Below are 26,911 nucleotides of genomic sequence, written 5' to 3'. Positions count from 1 at the left end.
AGGGGAAGACAGAGAGGAGGAGAAAAAGATAGACACCTGCAGACCTGCTTCACCGCCTGTGAAGCGACTCCCCTGCAGGTGGGGAGCCGGGGTTCGAACCGGGATCCTTATGCCGGTCCTTGTGCTTTGTGCCACCCACACTTAACCCGCTGCGCTACAGCCCGACTCCCTGAACTCAACTTTTATATCAGGTTAATATTTGAAGGCAAAGTCACATTATCTTTTTACTAAAAATGCTCATTTCTATCGCTGCATAACAAATCACCATAAATTAATACTTCAGTAAGATTTTAGATTTTTTTAGGGAGTTGGGTGGTAACTCAGTGGGTTAAGCGCATGTGGTGCAAAGCGCAAGGACGAGCGGAAGGATCCCAGTTCAAGACCCCGGCTCCCCACCTGCGGGGGCGTCCCTTCACAGGTGATGAAGCAGGTCTGCAAGTGAGTATCTTTTTCTCCCTCTCTCTGTCTTCCCCTCCTCTCTCCATTTCTCTCTGTCCTATCCAACAACAACAACAATTATAACTACAGCAATAAAAAACAAGGGCAACAAAAGGAATTAAACAAATGAAAAAAAATAGACATTTTAAAAGATTTACTTATTTATGTGTTTGTTTTGAGTACACACAGAGTACAACTGAAAGGGAAAGGAAAGATAAAGAAGGAGGAAGGTACGAGACATCTGTGGCACTATTTCATGTTTTGTGAAGCTTCCTTCCTGCAGTGGGAGTGAAGACACTGAACCTGGGGCCTTGCACTCTCTAATGTGTCTACTCAACCACATGTGCCACTGTCCAGCTCCCCAAAACTTATAATTATGGATAGATAGGATAATTAACAAGGACAAGTATATTAACATGAGTAAGAAATACTTGTCAAATGTTAAGGATTTTGAAAATAATCCCCTTTAAAGGGTCTTCTGAAAGTGTTATTTGTTTAAAAATATTTTCTAGTAAAGAAACTTATTTTGTTCTTAATAATAACTGCTAAGACCTTGAGCCAATAATGTGAACATAAAATGTTGTGATGTTTAAAATTAATTTTTTGAAGAGAACAACATTAATATGAAGAGCAGATCTTAAAGATAACTTTAAAAAGGAAGTATTGATATGATTGAATGTTATTTGAAACTACAGTTTACTACTGTTTCAATCTAGTGACGTAACAATTTTATCAATAGTTATTGTGTGTTTTTATTTATACTTGTATGACTTAATTGAAGCTAGTTGAACAGTTGTTTCTCAGGTTCTTTCATGCAGACGGGGGTTTGGGATATTATGACAATCTTATTTACTGAATGGCCAATGTAACTCACTTTCTTGACTAGCAGCTGATGCTGTCTGTTAACTATTAACTCAGTTGCATCTGCCAGCTCTAATTAGTACCTATTATAGTCACTGAAAGTGGCACATGCTTCTTATTATATGATGGACTATGTTCCAAAAACCAGAACTCCAAATATCGAGAAAGGTTGGACCTAAACTATTTTTAAGGCCTACCTTCAAGGTTCCAGAATCTAACTTTCACTGCTTTTTATGACTAAGTTCAAGGTGTGAAGAATGAAACTCTGTTTATGTGAGAAGGAATACATATATTAACAACACAACTGTCTTTGGATATTATGAACCCAAAGAGGTCTTGCCAGTATTTTCACAATGATAAAAACTCATCACAAGAAATTACTAATTTTATTAAATGTAAGACATGATTGGCCTAGACCTTGAATAAATCCTTCTCTCCATTGTTACTGGTCATCTCTATCAGGAACAACACAATAGACCTCCCTTCTTGAGCTCCCATAGGACCTTGCCCTCGATGTGGATCAATATCAGAGAATGTTCCATCCCCCGAAGGGAGGCTAGACAACATATTCTATTTTCTACCTGAGGAAGATGGGTCCTGAATCTGGGGCAGCTTGGAACGTTCCTACTCATGACCACAGAATGTGAGCTCGATTACAGGGATGCAAAGGTCACATAGGCTCCTCAGCTGAATATGGGCCCCAGATCACATCAAATCGATGGGGTTCACAGTCAACAATATGTATACACCTTTCCCATATTTGGGAGCTACTCTCTTCCCTGATGCAGCTTTTCGGTCCTTTTTCTAGCCATGACATCATCTCCCCAGACAATAACTTGGATCCACCTGCATATCAGATTTTAGGCTCAGGGAAAAAAAAAAGAAAAGAAAAACAGTATAGCAACAGGCCCTTTGGAATATAACTAAAATATGCCTACTAGCTATCTACAAAATGGAGACCCCCCCCAACTCTTCATCTGTACTATGATTAGTCAACAATTTTGGCTTTATATGTAACTCTCTTTTCAGCCACCAGGTTTCAGATGCTAGCATGATGACAACCCGACTTCCCTGAACAGAAAACCCCACCAATGTGTTCTAGAGACCCACTTCCCCAGAACCCTGCCCAACTAGGGAAAGAGAGAGACAGGCTGGGAGTATGGATCCACCTGTCAACGCCCATGTTCAGCCAGGGAAGCAATTACAGAAGCCAGACCTTCCACCTTCTGCATCCCACAATGACCTTGGGTCCATACTCCCAGAGGGTTAAAGAATAGGAAAGCAATCAAGGGAAGGGATGGGATGCGGAGTTCTGGTGGTGGGAATTGTGTAGAGGTATACCCCTCTTATCTTATGGCTTTGTTAGTGTTATGGCATTGTTAGTGTTTCCTTTTTATAAATAAAACAAATTAAAAAAAAAGAATTTCAAATGTACATTATTAACTAAAATTTAATAGGCATAATTAATTTTTGAAATAATTTAATTTCTTAGTTTCAATGTATATTTTTAATTTGTTCCACTGTATGAATAAAATTATGATTAGATATATACCTCCCACCCACAAGTTTCACTCTAAGGAACCCATTAACTGTTAATTTACTTTTTACATCCTAAACATAAATTATTACTTTCACTTTACAGGCTTCAATACTAATTTTTATACACTGAAAATAAAAAAATTTATTAAAAAACATTTTTATTGTTACATTTCTCTTAACTACATTTGTATTTTCATTATTGAACAATTATAATAAAAATTTAGTATGTGGAAAATATTATTGAAAATAATATTTTTATTTTCAATAATAAAATTGAAAATTATTTATGAATCATATTTATTTATAGATAAATACTAAAAGGAGAGGAACATTCTTTTACATGTTTGTTTTTATTCACTCAATTTTCTGTTTATTTAAATGATTTCTCTAGTATAATGATGAAAATAATGAATTATAGCTGTGTTGTGCATCAGAGTTTTTGTTACATTTATATTTTAAGAACAATGTCATCATATTCTGTACAGATACTTCTCAAGCAGTGGTAACATTTAGTCATATCAATACTTCCTTAATTAAGTTATTAAAGATCTGTTCTTCATATTAATGTTGTTCTCTTCAAAAAATTAATTTTAAACATCACAACATTTTATATTCACATTATTTGTTCAAGGTCCTTAGTAGTTATTGTTAAGAACAAAATAAGAAAATATTTTAAAATAAATAACACTTTACAAGAAAATATTTTTAAATAAATAACACTTTCAGAAGACCCTTCAAAGGGGATTATTTTCAAAATCCTCAACATTTGACAAGTATTTCTTATTCATGTTAATATACTTGTCCTTGTTAATTATCCTATCTATCCATAATTATAAGTTTTGGGGAGCTGGACAGTGGCACATCTGTTTGAGCAGACACATTAGTGCAAGGCCCCAGGTTCAATCCCTTCGTCCTCACTGCAGGAAGGAAGCTTCACAAAACATGAAACAGTGCCACAGATGTCTCTTACTTTTCTCCTTCTTTATCTTCTCTTTCCTTCTTATTTGTACTCTGTATTCAAAACAAAACACATAAATAAGTAAATTTATTAAAAAGTCTAAAATTTTACTGAAGTATTAATTTATGGAACTACTAGGTGATTTTTTTTTTCTTACCAGTGGTTTTGCTGGGGCTTCGTATCTGCACAATTCCACCATTTCTGACAGACTTTTCTTCTTTTTTTTGCGATAGAGGCTGAAAGACAGAAGGAGAAACAGAGATAGAAAGTCAGAGAAAGGGAGTCGGGCTGTAGCGCAGCGGGTTAAGCGCAAAGCACAAGGACCGGCATAAGGATCCCGGTTCGAACCCCGGCTCCCCACCTGCAGGGGAGTCGCTTCACAGGCGATGAAGCAGGTCTGCAGGTGTCTATCTTTCTCTCCTCCTCTCTGTCTTCCCCTCCTCTCTCCATTTCTCTCTGTCCTATCCAACAACGACAACAACAATAATAAGTACAACAATAAAACAACAAGGGCAACGAAAGGGAATAAATAAATAAAATAAAATTAAAAAAAAAGAAAGTCAGAGAAAGAAGGGACACCGCAGCACCACTTTACCACTCATGATGAGATTCCATGTGATGAGATTCCATTCCACCTGAAAGGTAGTATACTAAAACAATAACAATTATGTTAGAATACTACCATGAATACGTTAGTTTTATTTTTCAAGTTTTCACTTACTTTTTGATACGATAATGCTAACTTTAAAATTTTAAACAGTAATGTAAAAGTAAAAAATATGTATGAAATTTGCAGCAAAGAATAGAATTGATTCAAAGGTTCTATAGATTCTTGAAACAAACATGTCATTTTCATAATGTCAAGGGTACAAAATATTGAGAAGTACTATATCCTCAAATTTCTTTTTTAAAAAAATCTTTCAGTCACAGATAGTAAATTTGAGAAATTTTTGTTCTAGCTTTTGGTGGTGCAGGGGACAGAACCTGGGTTGAGAGCCTCAGGCATAAAAGTCTTTTTATACAACTATTATGCAACATCCCTGCCCAGAATTTTTTTTTACACTCACAGACAGTAGGTAAGCATTTCATATGATTCTTCTATTTTTTTCTCAGTCTAAAGAGCTGAAATTTTTTCTAATAATTTGAGTATCTCATTTTATGTGCTATCTTAAAAATACTAAGTGTAGATCTATTTTTAAAATATTTATTTAATTTATTTATTCCCTTTTGTTGCCCTTGTTTTATTGTTGTAGTTATTATTGTTGTTGTTGTTGGATAGGACAGAGAACAATGGAGAAAGGAGGGGGAAGACAGACAGGGGGAGAGAAAGATGGACACCTGCAGACCTACTTCACCGCTTGTAAAGCGACTTCCCTGCAAGTGGGGAGCCAGGGCTCGAACAGAGATCCTTACTCTGGTCCTTGTGCTTTGCGTCACCTGCGCTTAACCCGACTACAGCCAGACTCCCTAAGTGCGGATCTATTAGGCCTACTTGATACGCCTATGGTAAACTAAGATTTGGCTTTAGAAATTTTGTTTTTCAGTAAGAAACATTTATTTCAAGGGCTAGATGTGGTAGAACTGGTTAAGTTCAAGCTCCCCCCCACACACACACACCTGCAAGGGGAAATTTTGCAAGTGGTGAAGCAGGGCTGCAGGCATCTCTGTCTCTTTCCCTCTCTAACTACTCCTCTCAATTTCTGGCTGTCTCTATCCAATAAATAAATAAAATAATTAAAGCAAAACAAAACGAAACATTTATTTCATATCAAAATAATGACAATAATAAATATTTATGTCAATAAAAAATTAATATTTTAATGATTTATATGAGAGAGGGTCATCAATGGCAGAGGTTCTAAATGTAAAATAAATTCAGAGAATTCAATTTATAGGGTGGTGACTGTAGATAATCACACTGTAATGTATATTTCCAACATGTTAAAAGATAGGTCTTAACAGTTATCATTGCAAGGATAAATAACTCACAATTATGTGTAGTAACTGATGTTAATGAAAATTATTATACTCAGCATTTTATAATATATGAGATAGTCATGTTGTACAACTGAAATGAGTATGATGTTATACATTGGCTATATATCATTAAATATATATGTTAGTCAGGTTCAAAGTTATTTTTTTCTAAAAATGAATGCTACATTATACTCTAGTTATTAATTAACTTCATTGTGCATTTGTGCATTGTGTCAACATATAGAATAAATTATGTATTTGAAATGTAAATATTTAAAAATATGAGGGATTTTTGTGAATGGGTCAGAATTTTAGCCATGTTTTGAGAATAATTTTAAAAAACCTAATTTAAAATTTTTTAAAATTTATTTTAAATATTTTTTTAATTTAATTTTTAAACATTTTTTAAAATTTCATTATCTGAAAATGTATTTCAAAAGCAATAATCATTACTTCATAATATTTTTCAAAATCAATTAATGATGTGTACAGACATTTTTTCCCCCAGAGGCAGACCTTCAGACATTTTTGATTTCACAGCTCTAGGTCACTTTTTCATTCAACAAACAGGAAGACAGGAAAAAAAAAACAAAACAGAGAAAAGAGTTGTTACAGCCCCAGAGATTTCCCTGGTGCTATAGCGCCTTCTACATCTTGTCAGGACAAGAAACTACACTTTGTGCATGGCAACAGATGCAACTCTGCAGTGAACAGCCTCTTAGGTCCTTGAAAAGGTTTTCTGAAAATAGAAATTTATATATTTGCTATGGAGATACCATGAAACACCATGCAAATCACTGGGATGTCCCATCCTTTCTATATACAAAATACATAAGAAGTCTATCACTTCATCTCTGTCGCCATTCTATATCAAACCACCATTAACTAAGTCCAGAACTAGTACTGAAGACATCAGTTCCTTCTGCTTCTATTTCTGCCTGAACTACAAAGATTTGACAAAGCATTATTTGAAATGTAAGAACCATCTTCTGCTTCCTATCAGCTTATCATCTGTATCCTTCATCTAAATTATTTGTAAAATGAGGAGTTCAACAGTTACTGCCTCTGTGAGCATTAAAGAGGCTGACATGTATAATAAGAACTAAGTATAGGGTGAGGCACATGATATACAGGTGATTCACACTGTCCTAGAATATACATTCTATGTGGGCATGCCTTTCTGTGTTTTGTTCATCACTTTTGATAGTTCTTTGTAAAAATACATGAATGTAAAATACGTGAATGTAAAATATATTTGCTATGTTTCTTCATAAGCAAAAAAAAAAAGTCAAATAAAAGCCAATCCTGTCAGTCAAAGATAGAGTAGTCTGTCCTTCCTCTCCCTTTCTTTCTCTCTCTCTCTCTCTCTCTCTCTCTCTTTCTTTCTTTGTCATTATTCTGGTCAGCTCTGGCTTATGGTGGTGCTAGGGATTGAACCTATGACTTTGGAGCCTCAAGAATGAAAATCTTTTACATAACCATCATGCTATCTCTCCAACCCAATCAGTCTAAGAGAGAAATGAATTCACTGAAGTAGGAATAGTGTGTCCAAAGGGCAGTGAGGATTTATATGTAAAATCGTCTGTGTCCAATTTCTATGTTAGGTTTTAAAAATATGTCCAAAGGGAAAGCTCAGAGGCATTTTAGTGATGGATGTGTTGTAGTAACATACAGTCTGATGTGAGATTGTTAAATGAATTTTAAAATAATTTAAAAAGCATAATGTTTGAATAAGTAATGAAGACATTTATGAGCCTAGTCACCAGTGAGAAAAAGCTTCACCCCCCAAAACATTCCGTGATCTAAGATTAATGTGAAATAATTTGGTAGATTTTATTTAGTCAGATTCACAGACATATAAAAACTATGTATGTTCATTCACGTATATATTTGAGTCAGTATCTATGGATTATAAAGGAGGCAAAGTAGGTTTTGGAACCAGACTGCAGGCTATGCCACTCTGGACAAAGAGATAATGGGCAAATTCTCAATCTCGGTTTCCTAACTGTAAGTGGCAATTGCTTCAGACTTTTAGTTTTGAGAATTAAATTACAATTTTTAATTTTTATTTATAATTATTTGAAATTAATGTTAGTTATTAGAATAGTTTTTTCCAGAGATTATCATAAGATTACTGTAGGAGATTATCACAATTTGAGTTTTCTTTTCATTTATTTATTCTCCCTTTTTTGTTGCCCTTTTCATTGTTGTAGTTATTATTATTGTTATTGATGTCGTCATTTTTAGATAGGACAGAGAGAAATGGAGAAAGGAGGGGAAGAGAAAGACACCTGAAGACTTGCTTCAGTGCTTGTGAAGCAACTCCCCTGCAGGTGGGGAACCGGGGGCTTGAACTGGCATCCTGAACACCTTTGTGCTTTCCACGTATGTTTAACCCGCTGCGCTACCGCCTGACTCCCGAGTTTTCTTTTCTTATTTGACTTTGGCACTTATGAGAAACCAAAGTAATACCGGAGGAATACCATCAAGTGATAAACATGAGGATAATATAGATGAAACAGTCATAAATAGACTCTCAGCTTTTCCTCTGAACATATTAAAAAATCTGCTAACATGAAAATTGGATCCTGACAGTTTCACATGTAAATATAAACCAGAGCACAACAAAACCAAGATAAACACTTGCATTTAAATGGAAAAGTCTTGCTGCTTCTTCAACAAATCTCTAGGTAAGGATATTAGTTTTGGAACCTTTGTTATTGTTATAGAGAACTTTAGGTCAAGATAATTTTGTGGTGCCCAAGGCAGTGTAAGAGACCTAGTAAGCAAGGCAGAATTGCTGACAGCTCATGAATCATTTAAAAATCATAGCATCTGAGATTAGAAACACAAGACAGGTAATTCCACTCAAAATTAAAATGATTTTAATAATATTGTGAGTTTTGATCAGAGTGACTTTTCATTGTTTCTGAACAATGCAACATGCAAAAACACATCATATCCGACTGAGAGCCAACATACATAGCAGGAGTTATTGTTTGACATGAACTCCATTTTTGTTTACAGTAACTGTGTGTAACTTCTTCAGTAGTGGTGAAACAGGTCTGTAAGTATCTTTCTCTTTCCCTCTCTCACCTTTCCCTCTCAATTTCTATTTTATCAAATAAAAAGAAATAATATTTAGAATATGTTCTTTAGTAATACTTATTATAACCCAGTGAAAACAAAGTTGTTTCGACACATCTGGATTTTCTGGTCTATGAAAAAAAAAAGCTGAATAATACATTTAATTTTTTAAATACATAATTTATAGTTATATACTTCATGCCACTAGTGTTTTCTCTGGGACTCTGCACCTGCTCCTGGAAACTCTTTACATTAGACTAAGGGTGAGAGACAGAGATGGAGAGACACAGGATGGGGCTTACGGGAGCAACACCACAGCAGTGCCACCATGTGGTGCTGCCCTGAAGCTACAACTTGATTGCTTGTGAAAGGTCATGGGTGTGCTCTGTGCTCTCCTTAGTGAACCACCTCTCAGTCCTCAAGCTTAAATTTCTTTTGATGGATACCAGATGAAGCCACAGAAACAAAGAAGTAAATTTCATGAAATTCAAACTAGGGGTTGGAGCAGTAACTCACAGTGCTATATAGCATAGGACTTACATGTCTGAGACTTCAGAGTAGTTGGTTTTGATCTCCAGCACCACCATAAACCAAAGCTGAGCAGTGCTTTAGTTTCTCTCTCATGAAAATAAATACATAAATGATTTACAATTTCAAGTTGTTTGAATTATTTGCCCATTATACATTCATTTTGTTATGGTTTTTAATGTTAATGAGAGTTTTAGTTTTCAAATGTTGATGTAATGCATGCTAAGAGTAAACTTATCTCAAGCAAAAACAGTTTAGTCGAGATCCATGTCTTTGAGGGTGAGGGTATGATCTCTGTGCTCATTTCTAACCGTAGTAATCTGGAATTATATTGTGGGGCAACAGACTGATGTGTTGGAATCATCCTCTCTAATATAATATAAACTTCTAATGGATAGGAACTAAAAAAAATAAATCTTTGTACTTTCTCATACTTCTTAGTATAAATACACAGGAACATCTCATTTAATATATGGATGTGAAATTGGAAAAGCATTAAGATATTTTCACTGAATTGCTAAAACTTATGATATATGATATGCATATTATATATATATAAATATTACTATAAAATACAATATAAGAGCAGAATGTGCTATTACAGTAGACTGGATAATAGTGAAGTAGCTTCATTTTGCTTTATAAAAACTTCAAAATAATATGCTAACACCCAGCATTGTTTTGAATTTTTTCTTTCAGAAAAATATTAGTTATATTTTTCTCCTGAAGTTCCTTCTGACTGAATATTTTATATTAAATGATCACTAGTATTTTTAATACTGTTAGATTATATTGTATTATCTGCATACAAAACATAAAATTCAATATTTTATTTTATAATTTTAATTTGTTGATATAGCAGCAGTAATAGTCTGTAACATGTCTCTAAAATTTATAATATATAAAGAGATAATTGTATCTTCTTAAATTATTAACTCTATGTTTTATGTTTTGACATGTTTAAAGATAAACACTTTGTTAGTTTTACTTTGACTTTGGGGAGGCAAACTTTATATGTAAATGGGATTTCACTTCTACAAAAACTATATATATATATATATATATATACATTCATATATATTCTCATATATATATATATATATGAACTATTCAAGCTTTGAAACATGCTGAATATCAAACATTTCTTTCTCCAAGAAATTAATTGCAAGGTAAGTCTCTCATTTTTTCCATCATATAAAAACAAATAGTATTTGCTACTACTATTATTTCTGCTATAAGTGAGGGGTTAGATTAGAACCTAGTGTCCATATATAACTAATTCAGTGAAAAACTTAATTATTCTTATCTGAATCCAAACCACAGATATATAACCCCCTTCTCTCTCTCTCTCTCACATGAACACACACACACACACACACAAGTACAAATTCTGAATATTATAGCACTGAAAAATGAGACATGAATGCTTTTCTGAATATGGGTATGATTCAAACCGACAAGTACAGATAAATCTACATGAATATTACATCTGGTTCATTGAGTGGCTTATAATTTTTAACCTGTCACACATCAGGCAATATATCAACACTGCTAGAAAATCAAACAGAAAACACATTTTTGTTAAGTGCAATTGTTCCTAGCTCAAATGAGATAACCATGACTGTACATTAAATAAAATGTTAGGTTTAAAAATATTCTTATATTGTCTTTAACACTTGAGTAAATAGAACCTAACACAAAAAAGAACTTAATACATATTTTAGATGGCTACACACACCCCTATTGTGAGTACAAATAGTATACACATATATAACTATGTATGTGTATATGTGATTACATGCATATGGATCTATACAATCCTGCTCTGAAATTGATGATCATGTCAAACTCATTGAAGTTAATTACAAAATTCATGATAATTAGATCACAAATCTTTGAACTAAGTTTTTCTTGAATTCACTTTTTGGGGGAGGATGGTTTATAGTTTTGTCTTTAAAGCGTAAACACAACTTTTCATCTCTTCTTGACTGGTGTCTGAGAGACACAGCAGGATCCCAATGTCCCTTCATCCTGTCTTTGTCATTCCCTCCCTAGAGTCCTGTGCTTTGGTAAAATATAACACAGCCAGTAAAAGTCTCACCTTATATCCTCCCTTACTCTCCTTTATTCTGAAATTCCACCTATAAATGAAATCATTTTGCATCGGTCTTTCTCTGGCTGGCTAATCTCACTCAGCATGATCATTCAAGTTCATTCTTTTATGGACAGTCAGTAGATAATATGTAAACATATGAAGAATAGTTTATTTTAATATTGAGAAAAATTACCAAATTATCTGATCATTATGTGATATTAAGACTGATTTATTTAAACAAAATTCTAAGCTGTAAGTAGGGAACATTATTGAATTTCACTTTAATCACGCTGATGTTCATTTGCAGTGAACAACTCTGTATTTCAGAAACTGTGCCATGATTTATGAACCCTAGATTTTCTTTTTCCATTTCTTTTTCCTTCCTTCTACTTTCCTCCATTTTTTCTTTCATTCCTACCTTGTTAGAACAATTCACTTGTAGCCTACTTTCTAAAATAAGCCTTTCAGTTCGTAATGTACCTAAATGTTACATTCAAGCAAGCTATCATAACTTAAAATTTGATAATAAAATATTTTTACTCTAAGGAATTGTGTGACATAATTTTTAGTGATTTGTCACTTAAATCTCCTTGCAGATCAGTTAAAAATTTAAAGTTACAAGATTAGTGATACATTAACATGGTTGTATTTCTTTTTAAAAAAATATTTTTATTCCCTTTTGTTGCCCTTGTTGTTTTATTGTTGTAGTTATTATTGTTGTTGTTATTGCTGTCATTGTTGTTGGATAGGACAGAGAGAAATGGAGAGAGGAGGAGAGAATAAGACAGACACCTGCAGACCTGCTTCACCCCTTGTGAAGTGACCCCTGTAGGTGGGGAGCCAGGGGCTCGAACCAGAATCCTTAAGCCAGTCCTTGTGCTTTGCGCCACCTGTGCTTAACCCACTGTGCTACCACCTGACTTCCAACATGGTTGTATTTCTAAGACAAATTGTATTACACATCCTCTCATTTTATCAGAATATGTTATACTTTGGGAAATAATAAAAAGCGTTATTGGTCATATTTTTATCTTACTGAACTAATAAAGTCAATAAAACTATTAATTCTAAATCAATATTTGGACATTTAACTTTAATTATGGAAAAGTCATCACATATTTATTTTATCTGGCTATATATAGACAGCACAATGAATCATTCAACACTTATAATCTTTTAAATTTAATTTTTATTTAAAATAGTTTCATATTATCTTCATTTGTTTACTGGATAGAGACAGAAATTGAGTGGGAGGGAGAGAAACAGAGAGATAATTACAACATCACCACTGCAAAGCTTTTCCTCTGCCATGTGGGGACTGGGGTCTCAAACCCCAGTCTTTGGGTACTGTAACTAATGTGTGCCCAACCAGGTGTGCCAAATCACTACACCTAAAAAATGGTTTAGACTATATCATATATATTATAATGCAATCCTTTATCGGGGAATTGTGAGGATGTGGTAAAGCCTGGCAGGGCTTGACCTGAGGAGTGTGTCTATCCTGTCAGTCTCTCTCTCTACTGAGAGGTGGAGCAAGGAGGGACTGGAGTAACCCCAAAGGTTTGCCCCGTCTTATCAGACTCCCCACCTCACAAAGCACCCTGCATTCCTGAAACTATGGCCTGCTCCCTTATTATCTACATCATCGTTTTGCCTGAAAGATCCCCATCCATTCTATTCCTTTGATCTATTTTCTTTCCACCCTCAAGATCCTCCCTGCCTGCAGGGTATTATTATTTATCCCACCAGTTAAAACCCTCACAACAGGTGCTAAGAAAGTTTTCTTTCCCAGCCCCCTTTTGCCTTTCTCCGCCCCTTTCCAAACCATGTCAAGCCATTTCAGCCTGGGCTCCCTGATAATAAATAATCGAATTGCCTTGCCTCCACGAGCTCTGTTCCTGAGTCATCTCTCTCGTGTCACTGAGTGAGTAGCAGCCCAGGATGCTGCCTGCTCCCAGGAAGAGGCACCCCAACGCTAGCCCAGCAATCGTTTAGCTTTACATTTTATAAATTACACAATGAGTTTGCCAATGTCTAAGGCACTAGTCAATAGCATTATGCTTGTGGTAAAATCAGAAATGACATCAGATTTTACTCTTTAAGCACCAACATATAATGTTCATACTCAGGTACTTTTTTCCAGAAGTGATACAAGTTCAAATTGGTATTGCCACCTTTAAAGGGAGGCAGAGCTCTGCATTAGTAATGAGATTGAAGGGCGGTTAGCACAGTGGGTTCAGTGCACATGGCACAAAGTTCAAGGACCAGCATAAGAATCCCTGTTCAGCCCCCCTTGTTCCCATCTGCAAAGAAGTCTGAAGCAGGTCTGAAGGTGTCAAACTTTCTCTCCCCCTCTCTGTCTTCCCCTCCTCTTTCCATTTCTCCCTGTCCTATCTAACAAGGACATCATCAATAACAATAACAGTAGTAACTACAACAATAAAAAAGGGCAACAAAAGGTCTTCTAAATATTAAAAACTTTTAAAATAATGAGTTTGAAAGCAGTCAGCAATGAATGAGAAAGCTTCCTCAGATTCTAAAATTCACTTGCACCTCTCATTTCTTTTCATCTCCAATTGACTAAAACACAATAACTGAAACTACCATATGTGACACAAACATCACTGCATGGAAACGCTTCTGAGTGGGAGTGTCCTTGCTCTTCTGGAAATTCTCTAAGTCCTTGGGAGTATGGATGACTTTCCAATGCCTATATTCAGCGGAGAAACAATTACAGAAGTCAGAACTCCCACCTTCTCCACCCATAAAGAGCTTACAGTCCATACTTCGGGGGTGGGGGTGGGGTGTGGTGGTGATTAGAGGGCTCTGAACTCCATTCCTTCAGGATCCTGAGAGAAGAGGAAAAAAAGGAAAGGCATTTGGAAGTAGTAACAGATGTAGGTGTGACTTAGGAAGAGAAGGCAGGATCTCACACACACACACACACACACACACACACACACACACACACACACACACACACACAGCTACTATGTATAAATATAGTTATAGAAATAATAGCCAACCTTTATCTATGACTCTGGGAGAACTGATGTTTCCAATGGAGGGGATGGGACACAGAACTCTGGCGGTTCGAATGGTGTGGTACTATACCCTGTCATCACATAGTTTTGTAAAGCAATATTATGTCACGAGTAAAATAAACAAAGTAAACTATAGTAGATAAAGAAAAAAAAAATTGTGAGACTTCGCTGCAACAGCTACTCACTCCTCTTGGATGAGCCCAGCCATTGCACCTGGTCGAATCCTTTGCCCGCTGTGAAAAACACTGCCCACCCTGGGCAATAGCACTTTCAGTCTCTCTCTTTTTCTCCCTCTCCCTCCCTTCCTCCCTTCTTTTCTTTTCTGCCTCCAGGGTTATCACTGGGGCCTGCACTACGAATCCACTGCTCCTGGAGGCCACCCCCCCCCGCCCATTTTATTGGATAGGACAGAGAGAAATCGAGAGAAGGGAGATAAAGAGAGAGGACAGACACCTGCAGACCTGCTTCACCGCTTGTGAAGCGACTCCCCTCCCGCAGGTGGGGAGCCGGGGGCTCGAACCGGGATCCTTATGAGGATCCTACCGCCTGGCCTCCTTTGCTTTCAATCTTGTTGGTTCACTTTTTCCTTCAATGCCATCAATTTGTCTTCTACACAGTCTGAGTTCTGAGCTGGACTTTTTAATTTTTTAATTAGTGATTTAATTGTTAATAACAACATTGTAAGATAACAGTAGTACAACTCCACACAGTTCCCACCACCAGAACTCTGTATCCCATCCCCTCCCCTGAAAGCTTTCCCATTCTCTATCCCTCTGGGAGCATGGACCCAGGGTCATTGTGGGATGCAGAAGGTGGAAGGTCTGGCTTCTGTAATTGCTTCCCCGCTGAACATGGGCGTTGACTGGTCGGTCCATACTCCCAGTCTGCCTCTCTCTTTCCCTAGTAGGGTGGGTCTCTGGGGAAGCGGAGCTCCAGGACATATTGGTGGGGTCTTCTGCCCAGGGAAGTCAGATAGCACCTGCAACTTTTCAACCTTCCTTGTGTTAGTCCTACTTCCTTTGTGAATGGCAAAGATGGTGATAACAGCAGCAAGCGATACTGTACTGCACCCTGAGCCCCAGCCCCCTCCCAAGGATTCGGGTTCCTTGGCGAGCCCTGCACAAAGGCATGAAATTGAGAGCGAGAACAGTCCTCCCTCCGCTGGGTTTCTAGCGCGGTGAGAGCGCTGGAGGCAGGTTTGTTGTCCGCGAACACCCTCTAGCGCCACGTCCGCAGCACTCGGCTCCGGAGCCGGCTGAACCTTCCCGCTAGACGAGCGACGAGCCCAGCTCGCTCTCCGCGGCCGGCGCTTCCGGCTCCAGTCGCCCGTCTGGGTCTCGGGGCGCGCGTGGGAGCGCTGGCCGCGAACTCAAGTCCCCGCGAGTCTTGCGTGTGTTCTCGCTGCGGGGACCGAGCGCCTCACGGTCCCGAAGCGCCGCGCGCTGTGTGTGTGGTGGGGGGTGGCGGTGAGCGGGGCCCGCGAGAGGGCGGGCTGGCGCGGGGAGAGCGGCCCTCCGGCTGTGCACTTGGCGCCGCTGCCGGTGTGTCCACGCGCCGCTCACCGGCCCTCCGGCTTCTCGGGGCGCGCGGCCCGACGCCTCCCAGCGCGACATGCTCGTGACCTCCGGCGCCTGAAGCCCGCGGCGGGACGGCCTCGCAGGTCCAGGCTGCCGTGACTGTGCGCGCTGCTCCTCCCCGCGCCTTCGCCTTCCGAGGGCGCAGCCGCCGCCGAAGCCACCGCCGCCGAGTTCGCCCCGGGGCTGAGGAGGTCGCCCTGTGGGACAAGTTTGGGCGGCCCGTGAGGTGGCTGCTTAGCTCGTCCGAGCCGCCCCTCCCACACACACCCTGCAGCGGCGGCGATGTGGACGAGTCAACGGGCGGGGGGCGTCGCGTCGGGGGGCAGCGGCTGACCCACTAATGCTCGGTGGCCGCCTCAGAGACATGGGGATCAAAGTGCTTGGGGGACCGTCGAAGATGCCGCCGCCCAGAAGGCGTCCTGCCAGCCTCCAGCGCCGTGCGGAGCGGGAGGTGTCCTCAGGGCAAGCCGCCACCTTCGCCGCCCAGAGGAAGGGCTGACGGCTCGGCTCCGCCCGCTCGGGCCACTCGCCGGGCCTCCGCGCACAGGCCCGAAGCAAAGTTGCCGAGCCCGCCCGCCTCGCGCCCAGCGCGTCTGGACTTGTTTCCCCGCAGCCGCCCCCGCGCGCCCGCCAGGCTCGGCACGTGCCGGCTCGAGTCCCGAGAGGCGCGCGGGCACCCCGCCCCCCGCCCCCCGCCCCCGCCCCGCGCCCCCCGCCCCCGCCCCCGCGCCGGGCCCGAGCTCGCTCCTGCGCGCGCGCCCTCCCGGGTCCAAGTGAATGTCCTCGCGCGCGCGGGACACGGCGGTGGATGCGATTCCGCTCGGCTCCTGCCGCTCGGAGCTCTCCCGCGCCGCAGGCAACGTCCTCCTCCTCCTCCTCCTCTCAAACAGCTGCGCCTGCACCTGGGCAGCCTGGACCTTCGTGCCCGGCCCCCGGGGCCTCGCGCGAGGGGCGCCCCGGGACACCCCCTGCGGACCGGGTGGAGGAGGAAGAGGAAGAGAAGGAGGAGGAGGTGGAGGAAGAGAGGAAGACGTGGCCCCGGACCCCCTGCCTAGCGCGGAACAGCTGCGACTTCTTTTTCAAAGGGTGGCGGAGAGAGCTGGGAAGAACCATGGGGGGCTTGGAAGTCCGGGAATTTCTCCTGCAATTGGGTTTATTCTTGCCTTTGCTGACGGCTTGGAAGGGGGACTGCAGTCATGTCTCCAACAACCAAGGTAAGGGACGTGGCAAGGTGCGTGGGGGCTGGGGGGTGGGTAGTTGGGAGGCAGGGACATGGGCCGCCTCCTGGAGGGGAACTTAGTCCTGGGCTAGGGCTAGGGTCCACTTTGCACGGGACAGGCGACCTCGGGAGCTGTGGTCCTGCTTCTTGCCAAGGTTTGCGAGAGCTTTGGCGGCAGTGCTGGGGGTGGAGGGAGGACCATTTCCTGGCAGGTGGGGGGTGGGGGGTGGCCCAGCAGGGATGCAGGAGACTTGTGGCTTTGGCCAGTCCTTCAGGGCTGGGTAACGTGCGGGGGCTCTCCTTTATGTCAGCGTCACGGGCTTGCTCTCACTGTACCCGGTGCCCAAACGACCACCCTTTTTGCCTCTAGTATTGCTGCGGTCTAGGCGCAGCCCTCTTACCCCATCCACGCTGAATTTAGGCTTGTTTGGGATTATTTCTACCCCCCCCTCCCCAGAGTTCCAGAGATCTGTTTCAATTGGTTTCTCTTTCTTGGGGTCTGGGGGTGGGGGGGTGGAGGTAGGGGGGAGGCAGGAGGGAAGTGTGCTTCCAAGTTGTGCAGATCCTATTCATAAAGTCAGATGACTGGCTGATCTGTGCAGAGTTTTGTTTCTATAGTTAATGTGAAATCCTGAAGGTGAAAATTGAAAGTCAGGTTTATGGAATGGAAAGGAGCTAAGAGGTTTTGGGTTTTTTTTTTTTTCTTTTACTTTTTTTTTCTTCCCCTCTATTCAGTCTTTATGAGATACATCTCACTGGATTTATTCTATGACTATTTAAAATCTGTAAAAAAAATCACTTGCATGTTCTGAATTCTTTTGCGACTATTTGGGAACAACCATAAAAGTTTTCCTCGACGCATTCTGTATTGGCACTATGATGACCACTACGTGTCACATTTCTCTAAAAGCATTAAATATAAAACTTACATATTAGCTACTGTTTAGTAATATATAGGGTCTGAAATAACGTGTATAAAATGGAGCTCAGATGGCATGTGTACATTTTGTGAGGTTTGCAGTAATGGCAAAGGCAAGTAAACACTTTTTGGTCATAAGCATGTGAATATTTTATTTTATTTAGAAATATTCGTAAGAAACATTCTCAAGTTGTTTTCATTTATACCGTTAACATCTTTGGCATACTTTTTGCTAATTATCACTTTTTTTTTAACCTGCCAGATTGCTAGCACTAATACATATGTACATTTCACCTTTGAAGATGTATCACATTTTAGCATAGTATTCTGTGATTGTGTATACTTGTAAATCTATTCCTCATATGTCTCAAAATGTTGTTAGCGTGAAATATCAAAAGGATATGTTACTTTTTCTGTCTCTGTGGAAATAGAAGGTTGTGGACATAGCATCTAATAATTTACTTGACCTTTATAAGGAGAAAAAAAAACAACTTTTAACAACTGGATTGTCAGATACTTATATTTTAACTGATGTTTGTATCTACGGATGCTTAAGAGATGTATGTTTTGAGAATCAAGTTTACTATAAATATCTAGCAGTTATATCTATACTACCATTTCCCTAAATCACTGTTTATTTATGTATTTATTTGTTAAGTGACTATGTGACACCAGTAACCTCCATAGACCTTGGGAAACTAGCAACATAAATAAAACACATCAGAATATTCCGATGACTCAGTGTCATTCTGCCAAAATCTGTCAAGTGTTGAAATTATGACCTTTCAGATACCCATATTAAATTTAAGGTAATGGAGGAGTTAGTTGCTAACTTCTTCCAACATTTTATATTTATTTTAATGACTTTCCTGTACACTGTAAAGGCATTTTACATAAAATATTCCATGTAAAATTGATTTATTTTTGTACTTTTAAGTTCATATTAGTGATTGAGTGCGACGATTTACCTATTAGTTGAGTATAGTAAGTAAAATAATTACACTATAATGTTTGCTTTGAAGTTGTATTACTATACCGACAAAACAGACCAGGTATGATTACTTTTAGATAAAAAATACTAGGATGGTTAAATTGAGTAAAATTTAGAAGAGTTGGAAAAGGAATAGTTTACCTGGATGTTTGATTAAGCGGAAATGATCACTTATAAAATTCTTTTTACAGTCTAAAGCCATTTCTAAATTGATTAGAAATTATGATATATAATACCCTGAGAAAAATTTAGAATAATGAAGTTACCCAACTAATGGTAGTAAAGTGCCATTTTTCCAAATATCATTTTTATGTTACATTTTGGGATATTTTCTTAATTTGTAGTTAGTTAAAATGAATCAAAATATATTTTACTGATCTCTATACATTGGGAATATGGGAAGCTAGAGAATTATCATGAGTGAATGGCACATAGATACATAATTTGTCGTATAATTAATGTTTAATTTCAATGGCTTATGTTTATTCTACAACTTCAACTAAGTATTAGTGAAATTTATGTTTTATTTTTAAAACTTATTCTGAGGGATAAAATTTTATTTCTGTGTAATTTGCTTTCTGATTGAGAGTATTCAAAAAGTAAAGTTTAATGCTTTTAATCTACTTAATCGAATTATATAGAGTAATTATGGTTGCATATGGAAGTGTTTACATTCTTGCCCTCTTCTAGCTTTCCATATTTAGGCAAGACAAAATGGTGTTAATGATGAAAGAAAATCTCATTTTTAACATGTTTAAGATGATACTGAGAATAATTTGATGAAAAGAAACATCTCCTGCCTTAACTGGTTGTGAAGCTATGCACTAGACAGACAAAATAAATCAATTTGACTTTAATTATATTTCCCAAACATCACTGAATTGATCATAATGTAGATGTACTTCCTATATCATTTCACCTGGTTACATGACAACATAATTTGTATTAAAATATTTTGTATTCCATTACTTACTTTCACACCATTTAAAATATAGTGTTTACTAGGTGTCAGTAGTTTTTATTAAAAAAAAAAACAACAAGATTTTGCCATATAGATATACATACTTACTTACATACACAATAAACATATACATAAACATACAGAAATATGTGCCCACCCCACCTGCAGGGGGAAAGTGCTGCAGGTGTCTCTCTGTCTGTCTTCCTATCTCCCTCCTCCCTCTCGATTTCTGAACGGCTCTATCTGTTAAATAAATAAAGATAATTAAAAAAAAAAAGAAAAAAAAAAAGAAATATGTGCCCATATCGGACACATACATTTTTACTTCTGGACAATTAGATAGAGCACAAACATTTTGTATAAAGTAACCATGTGTGAAAAATACATTACAGTGATTAGTAGCCACCAGTAGTTCATTTACTTAATGACTATTTAATCAATACTTTAGAAAATATATAGAGAGCATAAGAGATCAGGTCAGGCATCTCTCCCAGTAAACAACTTATGTTTCCAAAAATAATAATTTCGATATCCAAATAATTATTTCTTGTCTTAAATGCAAAAAGTCTCGCAAGATCATTTTCCTTACTCCCCAGATTATATGAGTTAATCTCTTCTTTGTTTTTCAGAGAATTTCATGACAAATTAATTTTAAAAAGTTAAATAGAGTAGCCTAGCATAATACTTTTATTTAATTTATTAACAATTGGATTGAAAAAGAATCCTTTGAATTGTATATAAATATAGGTGATTTGTGTGGATATATCTAAGCAGGAAAGTACCTTATTAATCAATTTTATAACCTAACATTTGTTGAACTACTATAGTATCACTCACAAACTAAAGCTAAATATTATTTTCCTTTAAAAATTTCTGGGGCTGGGCAGTGGCGCACCTGTTTGAGCACCCATGTTATGCTGAGGTGCCCAGGCTTCAGCACCCCCCTCCCCTACCTGAAGGGGGGGTTAAACCAAGTCTGGAAGTATCTGTCTCCCTCTTTTCCTATCTCTCCCCTCTCAATTTCTTTCTGACCTACCAAGTAAATTATATATATATATATATATATATATATATATATATATATATATATATATATATATATATGGGAGAGAGGGGGGGGGGCGGTAGTGCAGTGGGTTAAGTGCACATGGCCCAAAACACAAGGATCAGCGTAAAGATCCCGGTTCAAGCCCCTGGCTTCACACCTGCAGGGGGGTCGCTTCACAAGCTGTGAAGCAACAATAACAATAAGGACAATAACAAGGGCAACAAAAAATGGGAAAAAATGCCCTTCAGGAGCAGTGGATTTGTGGTGCAGGCACCTAGCCCCAGCTATAACCCTGGAGGAAAAAAAGAAAGAAAAGAAAAGAAAAAGAGAGCAAGAGAGGAAAAATTGACTGCTGGAAGAAGTGGAATCTGTCAGTAGTTCAGGTACCTAGCTTTAGCGATAACCCTGGTGGCAATACAAAAATATTACTTATTTATTTTGGGTAGAGACAGGCAGAAGTTGAGAGGGAAGGAAAGTTAAACTTCACCTTTTAACTTCATCCTCTGCAGGTAGAAACTGGGGGCTTGACCCTGCATCCTTAGTGCACTTAATGAGTTGTACCACCACCCAGCCCTGAAAAATTATTATTTTTGTAGAAAGGGAGGAATGAGACATCTTTAGAAAATTCAAGTGTCAAATTTCCTGAGAATTATATTTTGTTGAAGAAGTTTGAGAACTGGTTGATTTACAAAAAGTATTTCTAAAATATATTTTATTCCAATCAAATTCATTTTCAAGGATTAACTATTCAAAATTACAAAGAGGTTATAATTTTTTACTTTTTAAAGATTTAGTTTTTCATGAGAGAAAGATGAAGATGAGAGAGGGGGAAAAAAGAGACAAGAACACTGCACAACTTTATTTTATTGTATCAGGGATTGAACCTGGGACTTCAGGATCCCAGGCATATTAATACCGCACATTTAATAAGTTGAGCTATTTCCCCCAACTCATTCATCCTTATTTTTAATAAGTGACTTCTGGGTCTCACACAGCAGCAACAGCACTAATCCCAGGCCAACCTTTTAAGTTTTTTAAAATTTTACATAGAGGCAGAGGGGAGAGAGAGAAAGGAAGGTGTGTCCTAACACCACCCCACCATTCATGGAGCTTTCTTCAAAGTCAAGGTGCTGCCAGGTAGTGCTGGGACTCAGTCCCAGGCCCCTGTGCTTGCTTTTCAAGGTGCATAGCTCTCTCTCAGTTCGCTACCTCCCAGGCACCAGTACCTGTTTTATTTTATATAATAGTGTTACTTTATTTGTATTTCATGAGAAAGAACGAAGCCAAAGCACTATTCTGTCACATGGTGCTGGAGAGAAAACCTTGGATTTCAGGCATACCTTCTTATTAACTCTAAGTATAAAAACAGGCTAGAATGCAAATTTACCATATTTGCAAATTGGAATAAGTCACTCTATTTTAAAAAAGAAAAGAAAGAAAGAGTAATCCAGAAGGCTGGCTCAATGTTGACGATGTATGCCTGAGATTTCAGGTTTTATCTTTGGCACTGTATATGCTGGGATGGTGCTCTGGCTGATGCCTGTCCTCCTCTGTCTTAAAAGTAAATGGATTTTAGGCTGGCAGGTTTAGCTGACCTGAAAGGGTTCCTGCTTTGCCGTGCATATAACGCACGTTTAAGACCAGTCCCTTTCACACTGAGTACTTAGTCTCAGTCTCTCTCTTTCTCCCTCTCTCTCTCTCTGCCTTCAGAGTTACTGCTGGGGTTTGAACTGGATCCTTGTGCAGGTCCTTGCACTTGTACTACATGAGCTTAACCAGATCCACCACCACCCTGCTCCTTACCTCCTACCAGTTCTATGAAAATGTCAGCCCAAAGTGGTGAGCCATCAGCAATGACCAAATAAATAGATTTTTAAAAATAAAGTAGAAAGTTAAAATGTTACTGATATTAATAATCTGAATTTTTTTACTCTGGGTTTGGGATGATACTTTATTAAAAGTATTGTTTTTGAATATATTTCTATACTACTCTTTAACAGAACTATAGGTAATATGAATAATTAGTTGGATTCCCCTAATAAGATATATATATATATATATATATATATATATATATATCTTATATCTATATCTATATATATCTTATATCTATATCTATATATATCTTATATCTCTATATATATCTTATTAATTTGAGGGCAAATTATTACTATATGTTTATACTACACCTTTTGAAAACATTTTTAGATTTCTTTTGTATTTTAGGAATTTGGGACTCTCTGGGCTTCTTGAATCTTTATGTCCTTACTGTTGTTTAGAGTGGGAGAAGTTTCTTACTGTTATCTCCTGTAGTACACTTTCTTCCTCTTCCTCACTTCTTCTGGCAAGCCAACAATGCATATATTCTTTCTTTTGAAGTCATCCCAATGTCTGTGTTGTTTTCAGTGTCTCTTAATCCCTTCTTTAGTTCTTACTTCTTTCTTCATTTTCTCTAGTTCATCCTCTCTTTTGTTAATTCTGCTTTCTGCTTCAGTTCTACTCTCAGCTGTTTTTCTTTTTTAAAAAATATTTTTATTATCTTTATTTACGGTTTACTGGGTTCTGCTCACATATTACCATGAATGTAATATTACGTTCCTAGCTTTCACCACAGAATTCGATCTCAGACCTACAGGGATGCAGAAGTTACAGAGGTCCCTGCACTGAATATAGGCCCCAGATATTCTCACCTTTTTATATGCAACTTAAATGTTTACAGTCTTTCTGTAGTGTTCCTGGCTTGTTCATTCTTGCTGATTATAATTTTCTCTTTCCTAAAGATAAAGCATTTTGTTGTATTATTTCATAACTTTGAAATTGCTGGTAACTTTAATATTTATCTTGAAAAATACATAAATGTTTGATAGGTGTTGTATTTTAAATTTTTATGTCCCTATAAAAGGAAATAGAGATAAAAGTTGTTGCCAGAATTTAGTATTTTTAAAAAGAGAAAAATCAATAGCCGGTTATCCATTTTTACTCTTGACAATTAGGTTTGCACATTTAGAATGTCAAAAAGCACTGGGAACTGTCAATTTCGTTTCCAAATTATGATCTTAAATTTAAATCCAGTGTTTTATGCTCCTAATCTTTCCAAATGTAAATAAGTCTTTTCAAAAATTACTTGAAATTGAATTTTTATGTAACTGACAAATTGCACATATGCCAATACACACAGTGGATTACTCATTTATTTGCAAGCATTTGGTATGTTGTTCTTGTTATCATAATTATGTTACCTTACTGTAGGCATTGTCTCTAATTAATGAAAACAAATATTCCTGTGGAGTTCTATCACTTTAGATTAATATATTTCTTCTCCAGTTATTATAAATGACCTTGCATATTGCTATTTATTGGTATATTAGAATATTTAAATTCTGTTGCAGAGTGCATATCATAGAACTTTAATGTATTCCTTCCCACATCAGATGGTTTACCAAGTCTTTCAGAACCTAACTTATACTTAGGTTAAAAGATTGTTTTTCCAAACTTAGATATTTTAATTATAAAAAAATATAACTTTATATACTTCCCATCTTCCCCTCCATATACATCACATTTTCATAATATTTGTTAAACTATGGTAAAATACCACTAAATTCTTAGTTGTATATTTATTGTCTAAGACTATTGACTTCAGTGCAGTTACTTTCCATTCCTGATGGAGAAATGTACTTGTACTTGTGTTCCAATGTAAAAAAAAAATGTTAACAGCCCACATCTTCACTTTCACAAAATTTTATCTAAATTATGCTGCAATTTCTTTATTAATGATTTGACACAGTTTAATTTGACCCAAATATGAGATCCTGTTTCCTCCAGAGGAGGTTAACATGGGCCTAATAAACACCATAACATTCTGTAAAAAATTTCTAAATGACAAAGATGAAAACAAAGTCACCTATGTGTGTTTTCCTGATCAGAAATACAGGTCTAGAAGTTGATTTAGTAAATATGAAGATAAAATGGTGACTTTCAAAATATAGAATCCTATTTCATATGCTTTACTGCATTAGCTTCACTTTTGGTTCTCATAACTGTATAAAATAACTTGCCCACCTGTACTTTGCTTATGGAAATGAACCCTATTTTCAGAAATTTGGCCACAGTGTCCAGCCAAAAATAGAAAATATCTTAGCCAAAGTGGAGTACAGCTGTCTGCCTACATCTCCATTTTTCTTTTCTTGGATAATAAACACTATGTTATTCCCAACACCTCTGTAGTTTATGATGAACTTCCTAATACTTTTTCCAGAGATAATCACAAATCCAAGACGACCCTGGATGCCTAGTAGCAAGCCAAGAACTGAATTTACCTCCTGTCTGGTTTTTAGCAAGTAAGATCTATCTTGCCTCCATGCTATCACTGAAAAATTAATCTCTAGCGATGACATTTGAATGGCAACATCCCTTGATTCAGAAAATTATTTTTAAAAATAGTGACCCATAATGATTGGCTGGAGTTAACAGAACCAGGTAATAGATCCCTCTGTAATCTTAGAAAGAATGTTTTAGCCTCTTAGTATATTCATTGGCTATGTTTTGGAAGTAGAAAACTATTCCAACCCAACTATAATACTGGATGTTATAAAAAGGGGAAGAGGGGTAGTTTTGGCACACAGATGTCTTTATTTTTTCCCAGTAAGTATGATGCCCATCAAAAATAATTTTTGCTTAAAGCTTATTTTAAAAATAGTGGAAGAAGGGGCCGGCATCAGGATCCCGGTCTAGCCCCTGGCTCCCCACCTGTAGGAGGTCGTTTCATAAGCGATGAAGCAGGTCTGCAGGTGTCTATCTTTCTCTCCACCCCCTGTCTTCCCCTCCTCTCTCCATTTCTCTACGTCCTATTCAACAACACAAACAGCTATGGCAACAATAACAACTACAACAAGCACAACAACAAGGGCAACAAAATGGGAAAACTAGCCTCCAGGAGCAGTGGATTCGTGGTGCAGGCACCAAGCCCCAGCAATAACCCTGGAGGCAAAATAAATAAATAAATAAATAAATATGTAAATAAATAAAGTGGTGGAAGATAGGGTTATTGCTTTCTCATTTGATAGATTTGTAAAGGGGTGAAAATAAGCTTACGTATTATAGAAAGGAATTTAATGCAATTAGCTAAGTCATCTGTGCTGTCAGCTACAGATAATGCTGTCCCTTTTCTGGCATAAACCAAACTAGAAATATCTGGATTAGAAATTGATGCTCCAGGAGTCAGGCGGTAGTGCAGTGGGTTAAGCACACGTGGCGCAAAGTGCAAGGACCAGCTTAAGGATCCCTGTTTGAGTCCCGGCTCCCCACGTGCAGGGGAGTCGCTTTACAAGCGGTGAAGCAGGTCTGCAGGTATATTCTGAGAGCCCCATGACTTCACAAATTTTTGCCCGAGTCTGACAGCTAACATGCAGGTGGGGTAAAAGTATTGCCTGGGAATATAGTGTCAGAGTTGGGAATAGGACTAGAAAGCTGGATCAGGAAAGAGGGTATCTCCCCTCTTAACTGTACACCCTGTCCACCTGAACTAGGGCCCATGTCAGTGCGTATTTAGCACAGGAGTTTGTGTAACCTCTGCATCCCTGTGGTCTGGTGCTCTTTCACAAGTATTCAGGGGAAAAGAGAAGTGGTTTCTTTTTGCTGGTTGAATGAAAATGTGACCAAGGACCAGT

General features: G+C 38.2%; 1 protein-coding gene across 3 annotated transcripts in view; it reads left to right on the top strand.

Annotated features, from left to right (window-relative positions):
• The first annotated feature begins 16,823 nt into the window (after positions 1 to 16,823).
• EPHA6 (EPH receptor A6) overlaps positions 16,824 to 26,911 on the top strand; it is an 818,416-nt gene continuing 808,328 nt past the window's right edge. For 2 of the 3 annotated variants that reach the window (XM_060172097.1, XM_060172096.1), the window contains exon 1: positions 16,824 to 17,318. In XM_060172097.1, coding sequence (XP_060028080.1) covers positions 16,913 to 17,318 — 406 coding nt within the window. In that variant the 5' untranslated portion in view covers positions 16,824 to 16,912. The remainder of the gene's footprint in view (positions 17,319 to 26,911) is intronic. The other variant, XM_060172098.1, reaches the window with a different exon arrangement.

This window comes from Erinaceus europaeus, chromosome 14 (assembly GCF_950295315.1).
Source record: "Erinaceus europaeus chromosome 14, mEriEur2.1, whole genome shotgun sequence".
NCBI classification, from domain to species: Eukaryota; Metazoa; Chordata; class Mammalia; order Eulipotyphla; family Erinaceidae; genus Erinaceus; species Erinaceus europaeus.
Note: the sequence above shows the minus strand (reverse complement) of the source record. Positions and strands in the feature narration are given on the sequence as shown.